This window comes from Astatotilapia calliptera, chromosome 7, assembly GCF_900246225.1.
Source record: "Astatotilapia calliptera chromosome 7, fAstCal1.2, whole genome shotgun sequence".
Taxonomy (NCBI): domain Eukaryota; kingdom Metazoa; phylum Chordata; class Actinopteri; order Cichliformes; family Cichlidae; genus Astatotilapia; species Astatotilapia calliptera.
This window is the reverse complement of record NC_039308.1, coordinates 64,682,953-64,705,981: the sequence shown is the minus strand read 5'-3', so window position 1 is coordinate 64,705,981 and position 23,029 is coordinate 64,682,953. Positions and strand designations below refer to the sequence as shown.

The window sequence follows — 23,029 nt, the reverse complement described above, 5'->3', positions numbered from 1 at the left end:
GATTTTCAGGCTCAAATGAGAAGAAAAATCTATTGTTCGGCAGACAAAATCATACAAGCCCGGCGATTTTAATGGGCCCCCACTTCATAATTTTAACAGCAACGCTACGCACACGTGTAAGGTTGAATAAGTTGCCACTTGTGCGGTGCCATCATTTGCTAAACAGCCCAAAAGCTTTGTTGAGGAAAAATCCTGTGTTTCAAATAAGCCAATCAATATAGAGCAGCAAGATTGCAGCCTTAGTGAGTCTGAGTGGGCGGCTTGCTGTGTTTTATCAAGGCAGCTTAATTTCCGTCAGCTTAATATCCTGGGAAATGTATGGAAATTGAACTGTGAGGGAGAACAAAGACAAGAAGCCAGGATAAAACGATGTGGAGAAACTTAGAGAGCACCGTCTTATCATAGAAACACTCGGTCCCACACTAGGTGTGTTCACACACACACACACACACACACACACACACACACACACACACACACACACACACACACACATCCATCATCAAATGCCTCTTCAACAGTTAAATATTTCCCATGTATTATTTGCAAGGCTGACTGTCAGTTTCAGACTGCTGTATATGTTCCAATCCATATGCTTGACTACTGGTAGTTAATTAGCTTAGCTGCTACATGTCTCCTGCTTCCTGACTGCTCTGTGGAGACACATGGAAGAGCTGCCCAGAGGCAAATTATAAATGAGAAGCAGGTTATTAGGATTCTGTCATGCATACTAAGGTGTTATGACTGTCATAAAAAGCACCATGGTGAATACACAGGCCAGTAGTCCTGATAATAACTAATGACTTCAGCATTCACAGTCAACAACAAAAGGTTGGCCTTGGCCCTTACTGGTCACAAGCTCCACACATGAAGCTTAAAATACATCAACTCGAAAGTCAGCAAAAAGAAGTACCGGTGTTCAACAGCCACTCAGTCAGGCTGAAGCTAATGAAAGTCATTTGCATTAGTAATAATCTGCCACTGCTTGGGGTAAGCGTGCACTGTTCCAGGCATTGGCAAGGAATGCAAAACAACAGCCCTCTGCAACCTGGCCCTCCACCTTCCTCCGTCCCTCAACCCTCTTCTACCTTACTTTTACTTTCTTACAATCTTCCCATAAGCAACACCAGCGCTACAAACAGCAACGCCACTACTAAGCTAATGTGCCTTTCCCCCTTTTTCCAATGTGTCTTTTCCTCCGTAGCAACCCGATCCTGCCATTTACCTAGTTTTCTCTCCCTCCCTGGCACATACACACGTACACTTTAACACACGCTTCATAGAACAGTAACTAATAGCAACCTCATTCATTAAAACACCCCTTGATGTTTCGCACGGAGGCAGGGTAAATGTGCTGGAACGCCTGTCCTGTCTGTCTGATTGTGTGACGCTAAAAACAGATAGAGAGATAGACAGACAGGTGGAGCAGAGACTCATCTTAAACTCAGCAGAGACTGCACCACCCGTGATGGAGACGGATCTATATTTAATGAGTTATTAACATCAAGACGTAAACACGGTGGAGTCGTGGATACTACGAATTAGCCGTACCTAGCTTTACTGCCAACATGAATACAGAAAACACAGAGAGTTACATAATATTAATAGTCAAGTTTCCATTTGGGAAGCATTAAGATCTCTTCTGCCAGAAGCCTTTAGCCTCAAACTGATAACACTGAGAGTACACAGACCCTGGCCACTTCAGATCACTGGTCGCATCAACAAGCCCATTCCTCTTTCTCAGACACTCTTAACTCACTTTCCTTTCACTCACAGTGTCTAATAAGCTAACTCCTCAGGCCTCTGTACCTCTGCACTGTATATTAAGTCTCTGATCCTTAGTCTATGGTGTTCATTTGTCATGTGTAAGTATGACTTCTATAATGTGTTCAATTTAAATAACAGGTGCAAGCTGGGAGGTTCTGACATGCGTGCAGCGTGTGCAATGCAGCTTCGGGCTTCTGGGTTGTTAATATTAAGATTTTTAATTACTAGAGGAAATGACTCGGTCTCCGTCTCTGCACCCCTGTCTTGTGGCACTTGAACAAATCGGTGTAACACATCCACTGTGTAGAGAGAGAGCCTTTGTGTGTGTGTGTGTGTCTGTGAATGCATTCAAGTGTTACACTATTTTGTTAAATGCAAAAATGAGCATAAGGATGAAAAAGGAAAGAAATGAAAAGGAAGCTGGAGAAAGATTTCTCGCCTCCACCCACCTAACCGCTCACTGCATGCTCCTCTAAGTGTTCAGTATGTCTAAACAATCTACGGAGAGAAGTCACATGAAATGTAACCAAGTCTCAGACACATATCAATTTGTTAATTGTTGTGGTACATGTATGAAAACAGATGCTTTGGGTTTTACTTACTCAGGTTTTCAAATGATCTCTGTGGGTTTGCACCTTCCAACCACGTGCACAATTCTGTTTGAGGAGCATTAGACTATGAAAAGTGGTCTTTGGAACTACGTTCTACCAAATATTTGGAGCACTATCTGAACTAACAGCATAGAACGTACAGCATTCAAATTTCTATTTATTTTTACTGTAAAACTGATGGAATAAGTGATTTTTTAGCAGGTTTTAAGTCATATACCAAAACGTATGTATAAAGAAAATCTAGAAATGTAAAACACGGCTATTATTTGCATGATTTGATCTTAAAATATTACAAATAGGAAGCCAAATAGCAGCTTCAGTTCTTGCAGAATCTGTTGGTAAAAGAAAATATTTTTAGTTTCTAGTCTACGTGCGAGTTCTGTTACATAGTCACACTTGAGTTTATCTGCATTCCTAAACAATGGCAAAGTCATCGGATGTGAGTCTGCGATGGAGATCAAGCAGGATAAGAACTTGTGTCTCCACCAATCCCTGCCCCTGTGCGCACCTCCCTTTCTCTACCAGCAGTCATCACGAGGTCTGCTGCTAGCAGCTGAACTGCCTCAGGAAACTTTACATAAACTTTAATAATGTCTTGCTGCATTCCACCCATCTCATGGCCTTAACCCGAAGAGATAAACAGGGCAAAAATGCCCAGCTGGGACAACACAATAATCCCTTTATCTGACACAGGGTAAGCTTGACTAGCCAGATTACCTGTTACATCATTAGCTACAGGAAACAGGGGAGAGGAGGAAGAAGAAGAAGAAATTAGGATAACCAGCAATAGGTCACGCAGTGATGTAATCAAGACGAAAAGACCACAGAATCCTTAAGAAAAGGACAGAAAGACTGTGCTGTTTCATAATATACATAATCGTAAAAGTATAGGAGTCCTGCAGATGGGCCTCTTTAAAGAGGATAGATGAGCTTGGTGACATGACCCTGTATTTGCTAAGCACTGAAGCAAATGCAGTTGAAACTCTAGGAACCCTGAGAGCTGTTCTTGTTTACTTTGAATACTGGTATTTTATTTGCATAACTCAACCTTGTGGAAAATCCATAACTCATTGCAAGGCTGTTAAAGCACATGTAACGTCAACAGCAAACAATATCGGTGACGTCCAAAACACAAACAGCTGCATGTGAGGTTTATGAAATTAGCAGACGGAAGCAGATATCAGCGAGTTTGGAAGTCTGTAATGTCCGAACGGGGCTTAAGAATGTTTTACAGTCTTATTCATATACAAAGAATGAAAATGAGACAAATAAGAAAAACAAATACACGTTTTATTGAAATCAAAGAATACAACACAGGGATGCGGTTACTATTGTGTGATACTGAGCCAGCTTTCTGGAGCCGTGCAAGCACACCTGTGTGTAATCTCCACCCTTTAAAGGTGCAGGCAACAGAAACGGCCTTGCTATCTCCTCATCAAAGATGGTTTGATGTTCGCCACTGAGCTTTTGAACTCACTCTGAACTCTACCCGCAGCCTAAGTTTGTTTGTGGTCCAAAATGCATACAATGTTAAAACACCCCTAGTGTTCATTTCCCATGAGCTCATTTTTTGAATTAGACGGAAAGGCTTGCCTGATTTCACACAATCAGTTCTGGTAAAGCACACGTATTATTAAAACAGTCATTACGAAGTACAGAGATCCCTGTGACACCTTATTCCCTCCCAGAGCTTTACACCAGGGTCACCAAGTACCCGCTCAAGGCGTTTGACGGATTCTCTGATCAACATGAGACTTTCTTTCCCCTTTTCTGCTGCTAAGAGTGCACGAAGGGATGATCTCTTCACTCACCTGCACTCTTTACACCCAAGAAAACAAACAGGAGCATTTTATAACCTCCTTGTTGACCTACAGCAAGGAGCAACAACAGGCTAACAGCGGTGTTTACTTCAGGATGAGCTACTTAAACCGATATAGCAGCACTCCCTTGCTGACATGAGCAACACAATTCCCACGTAGGGATCTTAATGTAATATATGCTGCTTTAAAAGTCAGTTAAGCAGAAAGAATAACAACAAAAACTATCGGTCATTTAAAATAATAGACTTGTCAAATGTGCCAAAATGATTTAATGCTGTAGATACACAAAGTCTGAATCCCATGTCTGTTCATTTGCTCTGTTGTAACCTTTGCCATCTTTCAACAGGAAACAATGATCTTCTCTGTAACACATTTAAAAACCCAGCGATAAACTGTAAAGATAACAAAAGCAAGCTCTTCTATCAACAGAATCCACTCAGTGGAGACCACAAACTTCTCCCAACAGAATCTGCACTATGCACAGTTGTAAAGCTACCACCTGTGTGTGAGATCTCTGTGTGGGTCTGCGTGGTACCGTAGCTGACACACACACCTGTTCGTCTTCCTGAGGCCTAAACAAAGCTCCTCTATGTACAGACAAGAAGACGATTTGACTCCACGCACACTTCAGGCTCTGCTAAAACCCAATCACACTATTTACTATGGGTAAAAATGATTTTTTCAAAAGTACTGAGAGAAGAAAGAAATGCTGCCCAGAGAGAGTCATCTGGTTCTAATGCAGGGCCCACTGGTGTGGATTACAAGCACATATTACAGGAGAACTCCAGCTGACCCTCGTCTCTATCCTGGGGGAAATGGAAGCCAGCTACGGTGATGGGGGGGTAAGGGTCTGGGCAGTAGAAGGGTGAATTGAAACTTGGGGATAGATTGCTACCTCACATGATTGTGGTCCGTCTTTCAAATTCTCTCTGTGAAAAACAAACAAACAAACAAACAAAACAAAAAAAGGAAAACCACGAAATTCTCAATGGCACCAAACAGTGAAATGGCTTTAGATATGCTCTGTGGTTTCTTATGTCTTTACTAGAGTCTCAGCAGGTCTTCTCTATTCATCAAAGTAACACTAAAGCATGGTTGGTGTTGTTTTGTCCTGCCCCGACTCTTTTTTTGATTTTTGTTTTTTCTTCTCAGTAAGCCTTTGAGTTTTATTACCCTGTCTTCTGTCGGAGAAATTTAACTAGGGGGGTAAATAAGTACAAGAAAAATAATGGTACAAAGAGAAATCTTCAGGGGAAACTCAGAGGGTAACAACAGATTTGGATGTTTGGCCCAATAAAGAACAATCTTGAACAAACAGAAAGAAGCACGTTGTATCTGCAGTCATACATATAATAGCTAACTAGCCCGATCTCTTACCTGTAGTATCTGGACTGTAGATAAGTGGAGCAGACCGCTTTGGACACATGGCTGGCTGAGCCAAAGTCGATGACTTTGACCCTGTAGGGCTGTCGAGATGGGTCCACCAGCATGATGTTCTCTGGCTTCAAATCAGCATGTATCAGTCCTAGGCTCTTCAGTTTCATTAGCGCTGTGGCCACTTGCTGCAGCACCGGTCTGATGTATTTGAGAGGCAGAGGGCTGAACTTGTTCTGCTTGAGGAAGTCGTACAGGTTCTGCTCCAACATCTCAAATACCAGGCACGTGTGGTTCTTGTGCTGGAAGCACTCGTAGGCCCTCACAAAGTTGTAGTCATCTGCGCTCTCCGTGCTGAGACGTGCCAGGATGCTGACCTCGATCTGACCCTGCCGTGCATACGATGGGTGGTTTTTTAAGATCTTGATTGCCACTATCTCGTTTGTGCCCCTCTTCCAGCATTTGACCACCTGCCCGAAGGTTCCTCGTCCCAAGAACTCCAAGACTTCGTAGGTGTTGGTCATGGAGCAGAGCACCTCATGCTGCACCAGCTGGTAGTCTCCCTCGTTGTTGGAGCCGCTGTTCTTGGATGTTGCTGTGGAGGTGGCTGTGGCCACCGTAGCCACCGTGGCTCCGCTGGCTGCTCCGTTCTGGATCATCGGTGGGCCGTGCTCCTCAATGATCTGCACGCTGCTGTTGTTGTCAAGCTCTTCGCTCTTGCGTTTAAGCCCACATCGCTGATAGGTGTCTAGGAGACTGACTGTGCTGCGGCGCGTCAGGTTGTGAACACCAACCCCACCACCCACACCACTGCCACCTCCGCCACTTCCACTACCGCTACTGTTGCTGCTGCTGCCTCCACCCCCGCCACCCAGCAGAGACCCCACGGCCCCCGAAGTGCTGCTGGCTGAGGCGACCACAATGTGGCCCGCGGTGGCTGGGAAGACGAGAGCCTGCTCGTAGGGCAGGGTGGAGCTGGCGACCTGCAGGGAGCTGTTGATGCCTAGGGGGCCGCTGGTGGCCGACACGTTCTTGCTGCTGTTGTGGCTGTAGGCTTTGCTGTGTGTGCCGTACCCTGTCATATCCCAGTTACAACTTTGCTCCACCTTCAGTTTCTTCACGCTAAAGAAGGCACTTGACTGGAGAGTGTGAGGGGAGAACACTTGCACTTGCGAGGCCATACCTGTGACAAGAGAGGAACGGAGGGGGAGGAGCAAGAAAGACAGGAGGGGGATGAAAGTGAGAGGTTAGGAATATGAGAGTGCCTGCAACACGAGTGGTAGCAAGAAGCTTTAAATAAAGATAGCTTGGGTCAGAGCAGGTCATTAAAACACCAAGCATACATATATGCTGATACATCGTCATGCAAACCCACTGCACTTTTCAACATCACGGTAAATGAATGCTTATAAAATAATCATCCATTATAATAAATGGATCCACAGATTTAAACCCACTGATGAAAAGACTTATTAACCATTAAAATGTCATCAAGCATTTGTCGCTTCGGCATCAAGTTGTTTCTCAGAAGTGCTGTTATCTAACACTTGGTAGTAAAACATCCGAGCCTAGATCATTAAATCTGAAGCCAAATTGTTTTTGAATGCAATGCGCAGTAATGGAGGGTTTCTTTTAAATATATTTGTTATATAACATAAAAATGCCAAAAGGTTTAGCCAAAAGATAAGAAGATTTAGACTGAGCAGTGCTTATGCAAACCACTGGTTCATGCAAAGGAAATGCCATTTCCCCACTGTTCCCATCTGCGGCAAAGTAAATAGGCTCAGTGAATAGTAAAAGAATACCCTTTTCATCGGACACTCCACAGAGACAGAGGAGCCGTAAGAAATCATATATAAAAGTAGGAGCGCAATAAGTGTAAGTGAATGATTGCAATTTCCTTCCCCACCACTCAGCCCAGCCCTGCCACTTACTGGTACACAATTACTCACTTTGGGGAAGGTAGTGGAAGAAATTTTGCTCAAGTAACTATGAAAACAGGAGCGAGAGGGACTCAACTCCCTCTCAACCACAGATCCTGAAGACAACAAAACAAAAGCAAAACTGCAGCGAGGCTGTGCTCTGAACTCCTGGGAACAAGCTGCCTCAGAATAAGCAAAAGCTTCTCCAAGCAAACAACTGCCCAAAAATAGTTCCTTTCTTTATCTCTTTTTGCAAACAGGCTTGTTTGTAGCATCAAAATGATTATTACAGCACGAGATTATATGAGACTTGTACTAATGATATGTTTAAATAGTTTCCAGTAAACCCAAAATTAGTTTACTGCTAACAAACTAAGAGCTTCCACCTGGCCATGCCAACGCCCACACACACACACACACGCGCGCGCATGCACAATTAGGCCACTGCTGATCAACTGATGCACGATTCCAAGATTATTACCGCCACAACATGCACACAACACTAGCAACCCTTAAACGTTGTTTACTGCTGGAAAAATTGCTGCTTTGTGTGTTTAATAGACATCTTGGAAGCTGGAAAGTTTTGCTGTGTTCAAAGATAATTAAAGGACCACACTCCCCCCGAAACGGGATGACTTCTATAATTGTGGACTATGTTGTGTGGACAGAAAGCATTGAGGAGAGGACATGACTGGTCACTTTGTCATTATTAGCTCCTTTCAGTGATGATGATGATTAATTCAGTAGGATGCTGGCAGCCCTCCACTATACTTTGCTTCATTTGTTTATTTTAACTCTCATGACCTCTCTTCCTCCTGCTTTTGTGGGGTTTTTTGGGTTTTTTTAGGTTCTCCTCTGGCCTTGCTTGGACGTACTATTTATCTCTTTGTTCATCTGGTCTTAGCCCTAATGCGGCAGGATTGAAGGCAGAGTGCACATTACAGTGCTCGCTGTAAGCTTGGCAAGTGTTGCACAGTAGCAGATAGCACCTCCGTGTAGCAGTTATTTAGAGGCTTAGCCATGTTATCAGCACATATGTTGTCTGAAAAATCATTAATGTGTAGAGTTTTTTTGTAGTTTAAGTGGTCACACCTGGTAAGTTCAGGTCCAGACTCGCAGGTAATGAAGAACGTCCGCTTGGCTATTAGGGGCAAGGCTCTCTGCTAATCACATAAGCCCTGAAGGCCAGATGTCACTCCTTGGATTACCAATTCCTGTGTCTGGACTTTACGCTAAAAATAATTTGAATGATGCATTGCGTCACAGAGCAGTGTCAACAGTGTGTGACTGAGAGCCTGAGAGGATAATCACAGGCACAGACTGATGAGCACAGAGATGGATGGACGGGCACAGAGCCAGCCTGTTTCTCGTATGGAAAATTCCAACATTACATATCTGCCAGCGTGATTGTGGATAGTTCAAGGTTTTACAAGGCCAGATTGGGCTTGCTGCTCTTGCATTCGTATCACACGAATTCTTCCTGAACCGTGATCTTAGTCACTCATTGACTCCCTGTCAGTTTGAACCCTGTGGTCAAAGAGTTCAGTTAACATTGTCGACACAGTGCAACGAACTGAAGGCCAAGCCTGTTTGTCTAAATTGGGGAAGGGCTCTGAAAAATAGCCAACAAAAATCTTTAGAAATGTACAGGAAACTCTTGAAATTCAGCTTTGTCTGTCGAGATATTCGGCACAGCTAAAGCTAAAAGTAACAACAGTTTAAGAGCCTTGTGCAGAAAACAGATAAGTAATTAAATGAACTAAACATAAAAGGTCAAATGGCTGGAATGTTATCTCATGACAACATACGCAGGAAACAATGTGACCAATTATACTTCATTTCCAAGGCAGCACCAGTCCTCATGAATCAGTCTTCACCTTGAATGAAGTTTAAAAGTATTTATGATTCAGAATCTGAACAGCCTCTGTCAAAAGACTTTCCCTTCAAATGGTCCTCTTGAACTTTAGCTAAATTTGTGAACTCTGTGCCAAGCAAAGAACAGCAAAGGTCCATTGTTGTACATTTACAATGCTGGAATGCCTTCAGTAGCCAAGGCTGTCCATTTAACATACCTAAAGGAACTCTGTGTGTCCCGCACACTGCAATTAAGCATACCACAGAGGCATTTTCCCTTGTTTAGAGGCAGCATGTTGAAATGGTAATAGTCAATGTTTTCAGAGAGATTACTTCTCTGTCAGGGGTTTGTTAATCTTCTTTTTGGGAGTATCAGGGTCGTTCTGCATGCCATGTGAGGGTGAGAGATGGACTGAAAGGGAGGGGAGAAGAATAGAGCGTGGAGAGCTGGGGCCATGAGTGGCCCTCACATTCTAGCCTGTGACCTGCTTCTGTTTGCTGCCTTTTATTAAACCTGTCATTTATACTCTTTTGACAACTTGGCAGAGTTAAACACCAACAAACCAACCAAATAGTCTTTTGTAATTACGAACAGTCTTATAAAACTCGATTACTGCTCAGCTCACCCATGGTTATTCTCAAATATCTATGCTTTTATAGAAATCCTCATTTAAAATGGCTTAATGTAATGTAAATGTAATCTTTTTGCAGTTTGCAGGAAAAACGAATGAAAAATAATTCTAAGAAATTTAAATATTTATCATTCACTAGAGTTCCTGTTCCGTGCTCTCTCTGTACCCAAAGGACCGAGCAGAACGAGACACAGTACCAGGACACCAACAATCACCTGGGAGACAGAAACAGGAGTCAGGTCTGTCTGGTTGATGTCTCCTGGCCTGGTTATATTTGGACTACTTCCTGAGGCCTAATGGCTACTGACACCAAAAGAGACACTCTGGTGACCCTGTTGCTTTACTGGACATCTCTTTGTCTGCGGACTGGAGGGTGTTGGGTGGTAGGCCAAGTCGCTGTCTAAAGAAGTGACTTCTGCCCGTCTAGACAAAGCATTATCTCATTCTTAGCTGCGTGTTTGCATGATTGTGCTCCTCCTCATACCATTTTTTAGATAGAAGACAAAATAAAACATTCAGTGTTATTCTGGTGCCCAGAAGAGCTGCTCTTGTCAAAGACTCTATACTGTGTCTATACTATTTACAAAAATGGACCTGTCCAACAAATTGAAAAACCTGCTGTAGCTCCAGTGACTTTGTGGCCAAATGCAACAGTGAACACGCCACTGCAGAGGAAAATCGTGTCCATGCAGAGGTTTTTAGCCTGTGTTCCTGCCTCCTGCCTGAGTTCTGTCCTCTGTGGGAGAGCTGGAGCTTGACTCTGCATGGTCTCTCTCCCTTTCTGTTTTCCCCCCTCTCTCTCTCTCTCTCTCTCTCTCGAGGCCACTATTGACCATCCTGTCTGCTTTTTTAGCTCTCTCATCTCTGCTTATTTATAGAATAATGCATCAGAAAAGCTTGTGGGGAGTTGCTGTCATGCAGGCTGCTGCTCCATCAGGCTTTGCGCTCTTTCTGACTACAATATTTGACCAGTTGGAAGCGCCTCATCATGTCTTTTCACTCTCTTACAAACACACAAAAGAGTACAATCTAGCATATGGGCAGACCGAAAGGCAAATATGAATACTGTTTCACAGATAAACACAGCACTTTTTAAACTGAAAATCAACAACATGCCAGCTGTAAATGTGACACTCCCTCAACTCTCCCCTTCCTGGAAGCAAACAGCCAAAGATACAACATGTTGTGTTAGCTGCGAGATAACATGTTCACTCAGCGCTTGTTAAAATGCACATGCGTAGATACATAAACATGAACACACACATGTGTCCACACGTGAGTGCGTGCAGGAGCACAGATACAAAGGAGTGCATATGGCTCCACATATTTCAAAGCAACTGATGAAAAACAACAATCTGAATTTATTACCTTTCTTAGCGCCTACCTAAGCTACGACACTTTGAGTATTCGAAGTTCAAATGTTAACACTTTTGTTGTAAAAGTCAAAAACCTACTACCCCAGGACAACTGTGGGCAGATAAGGAAGCAGTTATCCATGTTGTAAATGTGGTCATAAAACGGCTGGTGCGAGAAAAAACATTTATACTGCTAGGTCAGCCTAACCAGCTGCTGAACAGGGTGGAGGAGAGGAAGAGGAGATGAGGAGGAGAAGCACGAGTGGGAGGAAGAGGAGGGTGACAGAGTGGGTTTGCTTGAGCTTATTAATCGAATCACGAATGTGTGCACTAAACTTCCTTCGCACCAAAAGAAAGAAAGAAAGAGTTTGGTGCAGGGAGGGGAGCTAAAAATTTACCCAACCGTGAACCAATGGCACCTGTTAACACAAGGCTTGACTACACTGCCAGTGACATCCACTGTATGCCTCAAGCTGTGCTGCTTTGACTACAGCTCCAACACAGCGCAGGCAGGGCCACGCAGAGCCGAGCGCACGATAAGCAGCCGCTCTCCACAATGCTTATCATTTAAACACAGTAAGAAACAACCCGCTAAACCGTACTTCCTCTTATGTCATTAGGCTTCACAATGACACAATGTAATATAATGAGATCAACATACGAGAACTACAGGCCAAACCAGTAACCAAACATAGCAAACAATGGGGGAGGACATACAGATGAGTGTAATGTGGGAGAAAGCACTGTACAATGGCAAATTGATTTGAGAGCAGCCAGAGCACTATGGATTATTTTCTGCAAACTGCTCTGGTATCCAGGAGCTCTTTGTTGTGAAAGTGAATGGCGGCCTTTTTGCCGGTCTTGCAGCGCACCTCAACCTGCCCTTTTAAAAGGTTGCCACTTAATTTAAGCAGACAGAAGATATGTAAACGCAAAATGTAGTTAAATGATGGTGCGACGCACATGTCCGTATGCAAAAATGCTCAAAGCCAGGTTCCTGTTGAGTGCAAATCAACATTTTAGTCATTATTCAAAGTAATGCTCGTAGCACAAAAGACTAAAGCAACAATTCACAGATGCAAATCTCGATTTCATTTCTAAAGCCTCGAATTATAATAACAGATTTCTTCTTTTTTAATTGTTTCAATGCTCTTGATGCAAGATATATTTTGAGCAGGAATTCTTATAAGTTCATCTGAGCCATAACCATAACAACCAAAGTGTTTACTCTTTTTTATATTGTACAGTAAATACTATTTGCTGTTGGTAAAACAAAGGAACTAAGAGTAAAATAGAAAGATATTTTTGAAACGATGGTCCTCCCTGCCCTGTCCCATGGAACAGGCTACCGCACACTGGTTTCGTATATGTTTAGGACATTTGTGTAACTTTACGATTAACTGGTCGCTCTGTGGATTTCTGCTAAAGGCATCTTAGCTAAGCAGCAACAAGTGTCATGAAAACACCACCCCAAAATACACTTGCACACACACTCAGGGGAATTAATTTGTTGCACACATTGAAAACCCAGCGGTGAACCCCACTAAAGGAGGAACCAGTTGAACCTGAACATGCACCTGGGGACCAATCAGGCAAAGGCAGAGCCATCACTTCCCGTATTTCCAAAACACAGCTGTATTCAAACTTGCAAACGGATGGCTTAAAAAAGAAATCTGGATATCTGACACCTTATTTCTCATCGAGTAAAAGGAAAATAAAGAAGAGCCACTTTGTCTCATGACGATAAGTGATGATGGTGACACGTGAATCCCACTTTTTACTGGTTCAAATACAGTAGACACAGGAAGAAACGGGCAATTTCGTCTATCACAAATCAGTGCTCTTTATAACCCCTACATGTAGATGGATCCTGTTCCTGGTATTACCTTCCTATCACAGAGAGGCTGGAGATGGTGCACATGCTTCCCCCGGCAACGAGATTGTGTGATATTTCAGGGGTGTGTGTGAATCTGGTGCTCAGGGCCTATTAAGGCTACAGATCAGACTAATTTTGGCTACATGCCTTTAAGATGCCTCAACATGTACTTGTGCCTCATACAGCAGGTGACTCATCAATATGCATGCTTAATAAAGTGTTTTAATCTCTTAATCTCTCTTCATCTTCTTTTCAAAACATTATTCCTGGTGTCGTTTCTCTTATTCTGTCTGTCAGTTCTTTGACAAAGTGAGGCCCAGCGCTCGATATATTCAAACAGCTTTTAAAAGATTATAGCGCACACGCAGACATGTGCTCTCATACCAATTTAGCAAGGCATATGTGTCCTTAATCCAACTGACAGTGTGTCGTAAACATGGCTGGTTGAGTCCTTCTGGCCACAGAGCTGAGGTAATAAATATCGCTAGCCAAGTCAGCCCACTGCGTCTGATTCAGTGTGAAAATCATGGCTTTAGCTGGTTATATTTACAGTGTCCTCAGAGTCTCAAATAGCAGCCAAACCCAGACAGGAAATGACTATTCTGACCATCAGTTTAACAACGTGCATAGGAAACACATATTTGAATTGGCGTGCATAAATGGTGACACCTTCAAAAGGAAAATCAGAGTTCTGTTTTGCTATTACAACAAACTCTGTTAAATAAAGCACATGGCATTCGGCGCTGCAACAGTTTGCCAGACTGGGTCTGATCTGTGCATCTATGTGAGATTTCTAAACTCAGTTTTGTGTAGCTGAGAAGAATTTTAACAGATGGAAAAGAGAGGTTGTGGGAAGTTAGTAAATAATGATTAATCAGTGTAAGATGCTTCACAATGAGAAAGAAGTGCCTGGTGTTTTGATCCAGACTTAAAAGAACTGGAGGAAGTTCATGCCATTGAGATGGACAACACTTCTTTACATCTTTCAATTTAAATGTCTGTGAATGGCAAACTCACACTCTGTCTATGTTTCACTGGGGCTTAATGAGGTAGAAATAACTGGCCTGGACTGGACGGTTGTGGAGCAGGGGGGGAAATAGAGCAGGTCCTCATAGCTAAAGGTCAACTTTTGGCCTTTTTTCTGGGCCAGCTTCTCTAAAAATGCTGGAATAGCGCAAACAAGTTGGTGTGTGTATTAGCAGCTGCTGTGCTCTGTCAGGGGAGCTGTGGAGGCAGACGCATCACTGGACTACACTGATCTCAGATGTAGGATGCAGATTAAATGAGACAAAGGGTAAAATCTGCGACCCCCACCGACACCTCCTCCAAACTCCCTCACTCAGAAACCACCCATGTAAAGTAACCACCACCACCATCTCTGTCTCCCCCCCCCACACCCATCCCGATCTCTCAGCCTCAGCTCCATTACCTCCCTCCTCACAATGCTCCCATACTTCTCCAGTCTACGTCACCCCCCATTTCAATGCCTTTTCCTTTCTCCATCTCTGTCTCTCAGACTGAATGCAGAGGTCAGTTCAAAGGGCTGCCAGGCAGAGCTGCTGGCTGGCCCTAATGTGCCTGAGGCTTTGAAGTGAGGAGTGAATCTAAAAGGTGTGTACCCTCTTTTATATACTGCGGCACAGCGATACAAACATGCACTGTGATTCCTGAACTCAGTTTATTCGTGTTTACCATGAACCAGTGTTAAAGCTTTTAATAAGCCTTGCGTAAATGCGAAACATAGAAGCTTTATTTGCAGAGCTTCTTCAGCCTTGCAGTCTATGCTACTGCTGTAAGTGTTCTGATATAAATATGATGGTTAAAAATATACTTTTTATAGATGTCAGAGAATCAAATAAAACCAAAATTAAAGAAAAAACATTACTTTAAGTTTTTATAAAGATCAGAAATATTACGATTTTTCAATAAAAAGCCTCCGGCTGCCATTAAATAACTTTAATCATTCACTTATGCTGCGTCTCAATGTTACTGAGCCTCTTCCGGCGCACAGGTACAGCAAAAATGGAGGCATATTTCTTACAGTTGGGACACTTAGCTATTTGTCGTGCCAGCTGCAGTGTTATTAGAGGAGCCGCTGGAATGTCTAATTGAATCAATGACTTTTTAACGTCTCTCGCTCTCCACATTATCCCTTAAAAGCTCATAAAGAGTTGATCTCCAGCCTTTAGCAACAACAAAGACGTCATTTCCCTACATATGTGAATATTAAATAGATTTCATCACTGAAAGGTTTCTATCAACACATGTCATCATTTTACCTCCTGCTTCTTTTGATGTTTGATCCTTCTTAGTTTACTATTTATTGAAAATGATTTTCCACAGGGAACACAGCTATCCTGAGAGAATCCCAATCTGAACAAAACTGAGAAAGAAAACTTGAAAGGAAGTGGTGCCTATCTATAACAATGGCCACCTTATTTTCATTTCCGGTTCTGGATAATATGAGGATGTGTCATCGTAGCTTTCGTAGTAACTGAATAATGACAAACATGCAGCAAGTATAGAAACAGAAAAATATGATAAGATTATAGTGACTGAGTAAGTGCTGAACGACTATATATAAGGATGAACATGGGAGCAAAAGATGAAAAGGCTAAAGCTGCTCATTTCCATGCCTGTTGACTCTTTTGACTACCCCAGTTCTTGTCTGTTGCTGTCTCCTTTCTCTGCTCTGTGCCTTTTGCCTCCTGGCTCTGGACAGAAATGGGCTCAAGCACTCGTCTGAGCTTTGAAGTCCTTTGGTTATCAGCCAAGCGTAGCGCTGTACCTGCAGCCATCTGTGAAGGGGCCGCCAGCAGCCGCCCATCGCTCCACTTCCCTTCCATGACTGAGAGGGGCCAGAGCCAGGAGTGGTGATGGGGCTGGCAGCGGCACTAAGTCCATGTTGGCTGACCGCACATGGAAGAGCCTATAGCTATGTCAAAGAATACAGGTGCGTATACTCGAGTGCCCCAATCTTACTATTTAATTCGGTACTTCTGTGCTCGTTTTAATATCTGTCTGTAAACAGTCCCCTCTCTCCCCTAGCCTCATCCGCCCACCGTGCCTCTTTCCCTCGGAAGAGGAGAAAAATGTAGAGGTTATGAAAGGCTTGATTAAAAACTGCAAACCATTTTTCACTCTGCGCTTCACATAATATGAAGAGACGGTTTGGATCTTTTGTTTAAATGAAGTGGCTGTGAGTGCGGTAGCTGTCCTCCCCATCCAGCTGTAGCTCCGTACATCATCTGTTGCCCTTACAACACATGCTTTGTAGAACTTTTTTGTTTCATCATGTGTGCATGTGCACTCTGAGTCAAGATGAATGGCCAGATGAGCTCGTGGTAAATACTGCCAGCACTGGCAGCTCTCTTCCAGAGAGTACAATGTCAGTTATACATGTGCGGGTGGGGTTGGGGTGTGTGCGCGTGTGTGGGGGGGGGCATTATCACAAACAATACGATTACGACCTGCGACAGTGTGCACCAAAAACAAGGTGGTGGTTGGGTTCTGGGGGTTACTGATGGGATAATCAAATAATACAAACCAGGAGAGACCGAGCAAGGCGGGAGGCAGCGGGGGAGTCTGGGTGGGGGTTAGGGTTAGGAAGAACAAAAAAGCTACAGTAGCCAGACCTCTTCTCCAAAGCAGCCTCCAATTACACACATACAACGGGGCTTCCAATCTGGCCATCAGGCTGTTGCTGAAGTGTCACATGGGTACCATGTGTGCTGGCCAATGGCCTCTCGGCTTATCAACAAACAGAGCGGGATGGAAGGACAGATAAGAGATAGACGTGGGGGGGGGGCGGGGAAGCGCAGGGTGGGAACTGGAGGGGGTCGTGTGCGGATGATGAGAGATTGCAAAGTGAGCAATGAAATAAATAAAGTGCAGATCATTCTTATGCCGCACTGTGCAATATTTTTCACATACTGAAAAAGTATTAGACATGCTCAGCGTTTAAAGTGTTTTTCATGCTGTAAGAATCTCTTTGTAGTTACTATTTAATAGGCCCAAGTTAACAAAATGGCTTATTCACTCTGTGCTGTGTTGAGAAGTAGTCAAATGTTAACCTTTGTTTGAACTGTAGCTTTCATAGACGATTAAAGCAATAGATGCGTTACCAGTGCAGAGACTCCCAGCATCACGCCTTTTAACAGACAGTGATATATCACGGTAGTAAGAGAAGCTATTAAAAATGTTCTTAGATGCTGATCCTAAATTATAAGGAAACCTCTCTTAAAGCTACAAAATGTATCGACTGAGTAAAACCAGAAAACACCAATCTGTTTCCCGCCATATCTTCACGGTAGATTTTCAAAATTATTAATGCAAATAGACTTAATATTCCATGTAAAAGTCCAGCTCAGAGATGCTCGTTGACTCAGTCTCTTTTCCGACGCAGCCTGGAGCCGTTACAGTTTTAGTCAGAACCAGAGGCAGATGTTTCAAACAAGCTGACACCGTACACAATGTGAAACAAAAGTGGGGGGGAGTGCTTTCGCACATGCATGAAAACCAACAGGGAAATGCCTTGTGCAAGCACTCGGAAGGGTTAAGGCTCCATCGCAACCCATCTCCCTCTTCGTCTTTGAAAAAAACTAACTAATGTCAGCAACTGATGTGGTCTCCAAGTACAAGGACCTCGGCTGATTCTGGGGTTTGAACTATATGACAGAGGCACTAAAGCAGCACTGGCTGATGAGAAAATGAGAAATGCAAAGTTCTCTTGCATCGTAGTCACATTTCTTTCTTGCAAAAGAAAAGAAGTGGAAGAATGATGTGCTAGAGTCTTGGAGGCACTTCTACTCCAGAGAAATTTGCTGAAAACAGTATATGAAAACTTGAGCCTGTTGAAATAGCCTGCTCATATTGAAGGCTTGCTCTCCTGTGTCAGGCTGGCCTCTACTAACCTGTCATTTCAGCTTTGCCTCAACCACCGCTCCCCCCCAACCCTACCACACACCCATCTGTTCCCAAAACTCTCAGAGCACACCTGTGAACTATTTCAGAACATCAGAGAGCTCACATAGCCCCCGTCTTCATATAAAACTCACATTCTACCTCCCTCCAAAGCCTCTGCTTCTTCTTCTAAATGCTTTAACAAATCAATAGCGCAAAGAATCCCAAAACCCTGGATTTCACTTTCTTTTCAGATAGGAAGCTCTGAATAATGCAGAGAGCAATACTTGTGGAGACAGCTTATCCATTTTCATAAACCTTTCTGAACAAACCCCCTCTCAAACAAGTCATGAGGTGAGGACTCAGGTCAACAAAAAGATCAAAATGGCCACTGAATAAAAGCGGGGAAAAGAGAGGTAAACATTCACAATGCTACCTACGAGGATCTGCAGTTCTGAAACTTTTTTCATGCGTGCTGTTTAAAGCCATTACTTATTAACTGTTTAGCTATCCTCCATCTCCAAGCTTGACTCTTTGTTCACTATGGACACTGAACAGCTAAACACACCACCCTGCTTGTCATAACAATCAGGAAGCGAGACTCTCCATCAGTTTCCCCGACTCTACCGTGGGGTGTGGCCCAGCAAGTGGCCGCAAAGGGCTCCATAGGGTTTTTCCTGCAATTCTAATCCAAGTTTAAAAAGCTGCAACCTTGGAGTCTGAGCCTGGGTTGTGGTCTGTGAGGAAGATATCAATCAAGCAGCTCCAAACAAGCGTGAGGGGGAAAGGGAGCCAGGCAGGCAGGGCTGAGGACAGTTTCTGAGAAACTCTTGCTCTCTCTGTCCTGTCTCTTTTCTCTGTCCTCAGTGGAGTAAGTTCCCCTCTTCAAGGGCAGGGTGCATTCCCCATACCAGGAAACCACAAGGTAATTCAAAGTCGCATTAACACATAATGGCTGCGCAGATGGATAAAACATTAATCTGCCTGTGATGCTGCAGCGCCTGTCACCACCGCCATCATCATCATCGGCTTCTGAGTCATACTCTGTCCATTTTTCCAGGCGGGAATGAATGAATCCACTCTGGAATAGTACTGCTTGACCTGTAAGCGGCAGATCTGCAAATGAAGTTGTTTTCCTGCCTGGTCCCCAGTTCTGCAGCTGTCTAATCCTCTTGCAGTTCTGCCCTACAAAAGGGTGATGGGTGATTGTGCAGGGACTCACAGACAGATAGAGACATATGCACATGCATGCATGAGCACACAGCAACACCCATATCTAGCCAGGCAGGCATGTTTGGCAGTGTCTGAATATTGGCTTTTCCACAGCTAGAGGCTGCTGGACCTGCTCAGCTCATCAGACATCCATCAAGGTGTCAGTTTGGGTTTTGAGACCAGGCTCCCAGGACGATCACACCGCTACCTTTTCTGGCAGCAGGTCTGCACGATGGCCTTCTATCTGGGCCAAGAAGGACTGAAGATAAACATTGAAAAAATATAGGCAAGAGAAAAACAACACAAATTGACACTAGCACAATGCCCACTGCCAGTCCTGAAAATCTCAGCCTTCTTTAAACAAATGCTTTCTCATAAGTGATTATGAATACGAGATCAGCAAACAAAAGCAAATGGGCTTTTCCTCAGTGTGCTTGACTTTAAACAATCAAAGGAAGTAGTCAATCACGTAGATTTAAGTTATTAGCTGCTCTGCAGACAAGCGGGAGTCATTAACATAATAGCCGATTTTCTTCTATGTGAAGCCCCCCCCCCACACCTATTTTCCACCGGAGACTTTGGTCATTTTCATGACTTCTCATAACACCCCTCCCCAACTCCGGGGAGGACAGGCAAGGTAATTAATTCCCCTTGCTGCCTCTTTCTCTTCTCTTCTCCTTCCCTCGGTGGTGAAGGGAAAAGCCAGGGAATGTAATTTACACTAATTACCTTTTGCATAGGAGTCTCATTTCAACTTTCCTTTTCATGTTGAAGCGCCAGAGTCTCAGGCTATGCCTCTAAGCTTCAACACCCCTAATGAAAAATCACTACAATATTGCTATAGGGACATAACAGCACACAGACAAGAGTTTGCAGGCACCTTATTGCGCTTCATGATGCTGTATATCCCCAAATGAGCCATCGTGTAACTCAAATATCCCTATTAAGACTCAGTTTTGCTCATGATAGTACTCTAACGGCACTTTAAAGTGTGTTAAAAGTGTTACTTTGAACAGTTCTCTCTCTCAAAGTGAAAATCAGGGTTTCCGTTTAATGCCAGCAGAGGGACTATAGAGTGGACAAGAAGATAAGCAAACATGAGGCTGCTACAAACTAAATATGAGAAACACCAAGGCTCACCGTTTGCTTCTGCCACTATTCAATTTGTATAAGGATCTCATCAGTATGTATAGCTTACATCGTTGTTTCCCCTTTACTGCTCAGGGTTTTCTGTCCTTTTGTATATTAGATGAGCATCGCTACAGTTGCCTACTTCTGATTGATATGTAACTACTAATGAATTAAGTAAAAAAATGTATATATACAACATCAAATTGCACGTAATTTAATTTTTCCGTTACCACTGCTTTGTCACTCCATTTAACCTCTAGGTATTATTTGTACAGTAGTTGAACCATTCACAGACCCAGATTTTGCATGCGCGGATTATAATGGACCGCTTGCATTGTTTTACATTTAAAGGCTTGCTAGTCCACCTTGCAACGACATTGCAGTCAACAATCACTGCGTTTGTGTGTGAATTGTTCTCTTGGAATAATAACAAAAACGCACGGCAGCAAATAATGTAAGGGTACGGGGTAGTATTCTCTCAATTGGATTAGTCACAGCCAAATGCTGCAGCGATAGCTAATATGCTGTATTTAAGGCTGCATATCGTTTCCGGAACATAAATACGTATGTGAATCAATACCCCGAGGTTGACGAAGCGTTAAAAGTCAGATAGCCTAGTTTTTAAACTGATGTGGGGAGATGGGAGATAGAAGAATGAATGCAGGCGAAACTGGGACCGATCGGTCTCCGACCTTCTATCATTCCCTCTCCCTCTTCAAGCAACGCTAAAGAAATTTCTACCAGGAACAAACACGAGCACAAATAAACGTCCAAGTGTACGGAGAGTGGTAAATGTACCGTGGCCTAAACATATACTTATCTTTGACCTTATTCTGGAGGTTTGCAACCTCATCAGCGCGATTTTAACGGACACAGCTCAGACTGGCACCCCGATCTGACTGAGCCTTCACTAAAGCGCTAAGGCAAAAAAGCTGCCGGCGATCTGACAGTCGGCTCGTGTAAGGTTTAGAAAATCTAATATTAATACAGGTTGCATGATTTTGGCAAAATGAGAGAGCTTGCAACGCATCTTTCCTCCTACGTATGAGCCGCAATTCAGTTGTACCACGATTGACACAGTACACAGCAGCACTGGAGGGGAAAACAGCACGTTTTCCAAACCACCTTACCTTCGTATACAGGGGCCATCGGTGCAAGGATTTCTGTTATTCATGGCAAAAAATAAAGCGATATTTCTGTTCAAAACTCAATAAAAATCTGCCATCTTGAAATGTTGATGAGAGGGTCGACGCGGTCTCCTGCATTACTGGTCCAGTTCATTAGTGAGGAAAATACTCATAATTCATATCCAGGCGTTTTCAAAGCTAGGGTCCGATGCGAGGCGAGCGACAGACGACAGGCTGTGCAATTCAAATCCCACCCGCGGTGTGTTTCTGTGGGCTCAAATGATGAGCCACGATGACAGGTTTACTTCAGCTATTGTGCGACATGTCTGTGGAGTGAGGAGTCTCTGCAAAAGTTGCAGTGGTCAGAGCGCAGCGAGTTTGGTGTGCAGCGAGAGAGTCGAATGACGATCGAATCGATGAGGCAGACCCTGAATGTGTGTGTGTGTCTCTCTCCCCTCCCTCTCTCTTTCTGTCTGTCCATAGCAAAAAAAAACAAAAAAACTTTGGGTATAATAACACTACTACTACTACTGATAATAAAATATTCTTTATATTTTGTGTAATGATTAAAATAAGCTTTCAGATTCAGGGCGCTGGGCGCTTTTAAAAAAAATTAAGCGGTAACACCATTGTACTCATATAACTACTATAACTTATTATACATGTATACATATGTGAAAGAAATGGTTCAAAGAACTATAAGATTAAATGTGTTAATATTAAGGAATGGGGTTAAAGTAGATTTGGACTTCTCATTAATCTACAACAAGTAATGAGAGAAAATAGTGATGGACTAAAGTCTGAAAGAGAAATTATCATGTCAAGAAAAGCACTGCTTGTAGTTTTTTATATTTTTAGTTTAATTTTTAAAGCCTACACTGAGATTTTTTAACGGTGTCATGTCAAGAAGAGAAGAACTAACCACTGTGCACATTTTCTAGTAGGTATAAAAAATGCTAATAGATAATAAATATTCGGACATGACGTGACGTGAATCTCTGCTGGCGTTATTCGGAGCCGTGCAAAGTGCATCTGGGTTGAATGATTCCGTGTGCTTTTGCTCACGTCTGTACGAAGCTAAAGCGCTCCCACTGTAGGCTACAGCATGACGACATGAGATTTGCACAGAATAAACTGGAATCGGATTACATGGGCTCACACAAATGTGAGTAATCTGTCATTTACCAGCGATCCTGCACTCACAGCAATATGCGCACCAACCTCTAAATTAAACCTGTCCATTTAGACATGTGGGCGGTTGTTAACATAGTACTGCACACTTTGCAACCCTGACGAAGTATGCTGCACCCAAAAATTAAGTTCATTTAAGTTCTGAGTTTCTATTGCATAAAAAGCACAGCGTAATAAAGCTATCTACAAATGTTATACAACTACATTTAAGCAGTCTCACCTATCAGGGAAGAGCTGTGTTCAGCATGTACTGCC

General features: G+C 43.3%; 1 protein-coding gene across 2 annotated transcripts in view; it reads right to left on the bottom strand.

The window, feature by feature from the left end:
• The window catches only part of hipk2 (homeodomain interacting protein kinase 2), a 66,708-nt gene extending 44,742 nt beyond the window's left edge, over positions 1–21,966 (bottom strand). For both annotated transcript variants that reach the window (XM_026176599.1, XM_026176600.1), the window contains exons 1-2: positions 21,587–21,966; positions 5,576–6,755 (exon numbers count right to left, since the gene is read on the bottom strand). In XM_026176599.1, coding sequence (XP_026032384.1) covers positions 5,576–6,755; positions 21,587–21,605 — 1,199 coding nt within the window. In that variant the 5' untranslated portion in view covers positions 21,606–21,966. The remainder of the gene's footprint in view (positions 1–5,575; positions 6,756–21,586) is intronic.
• Between the last annotated feature and the right edge of the window lie 1,063 nt (positions 21,967–23,029).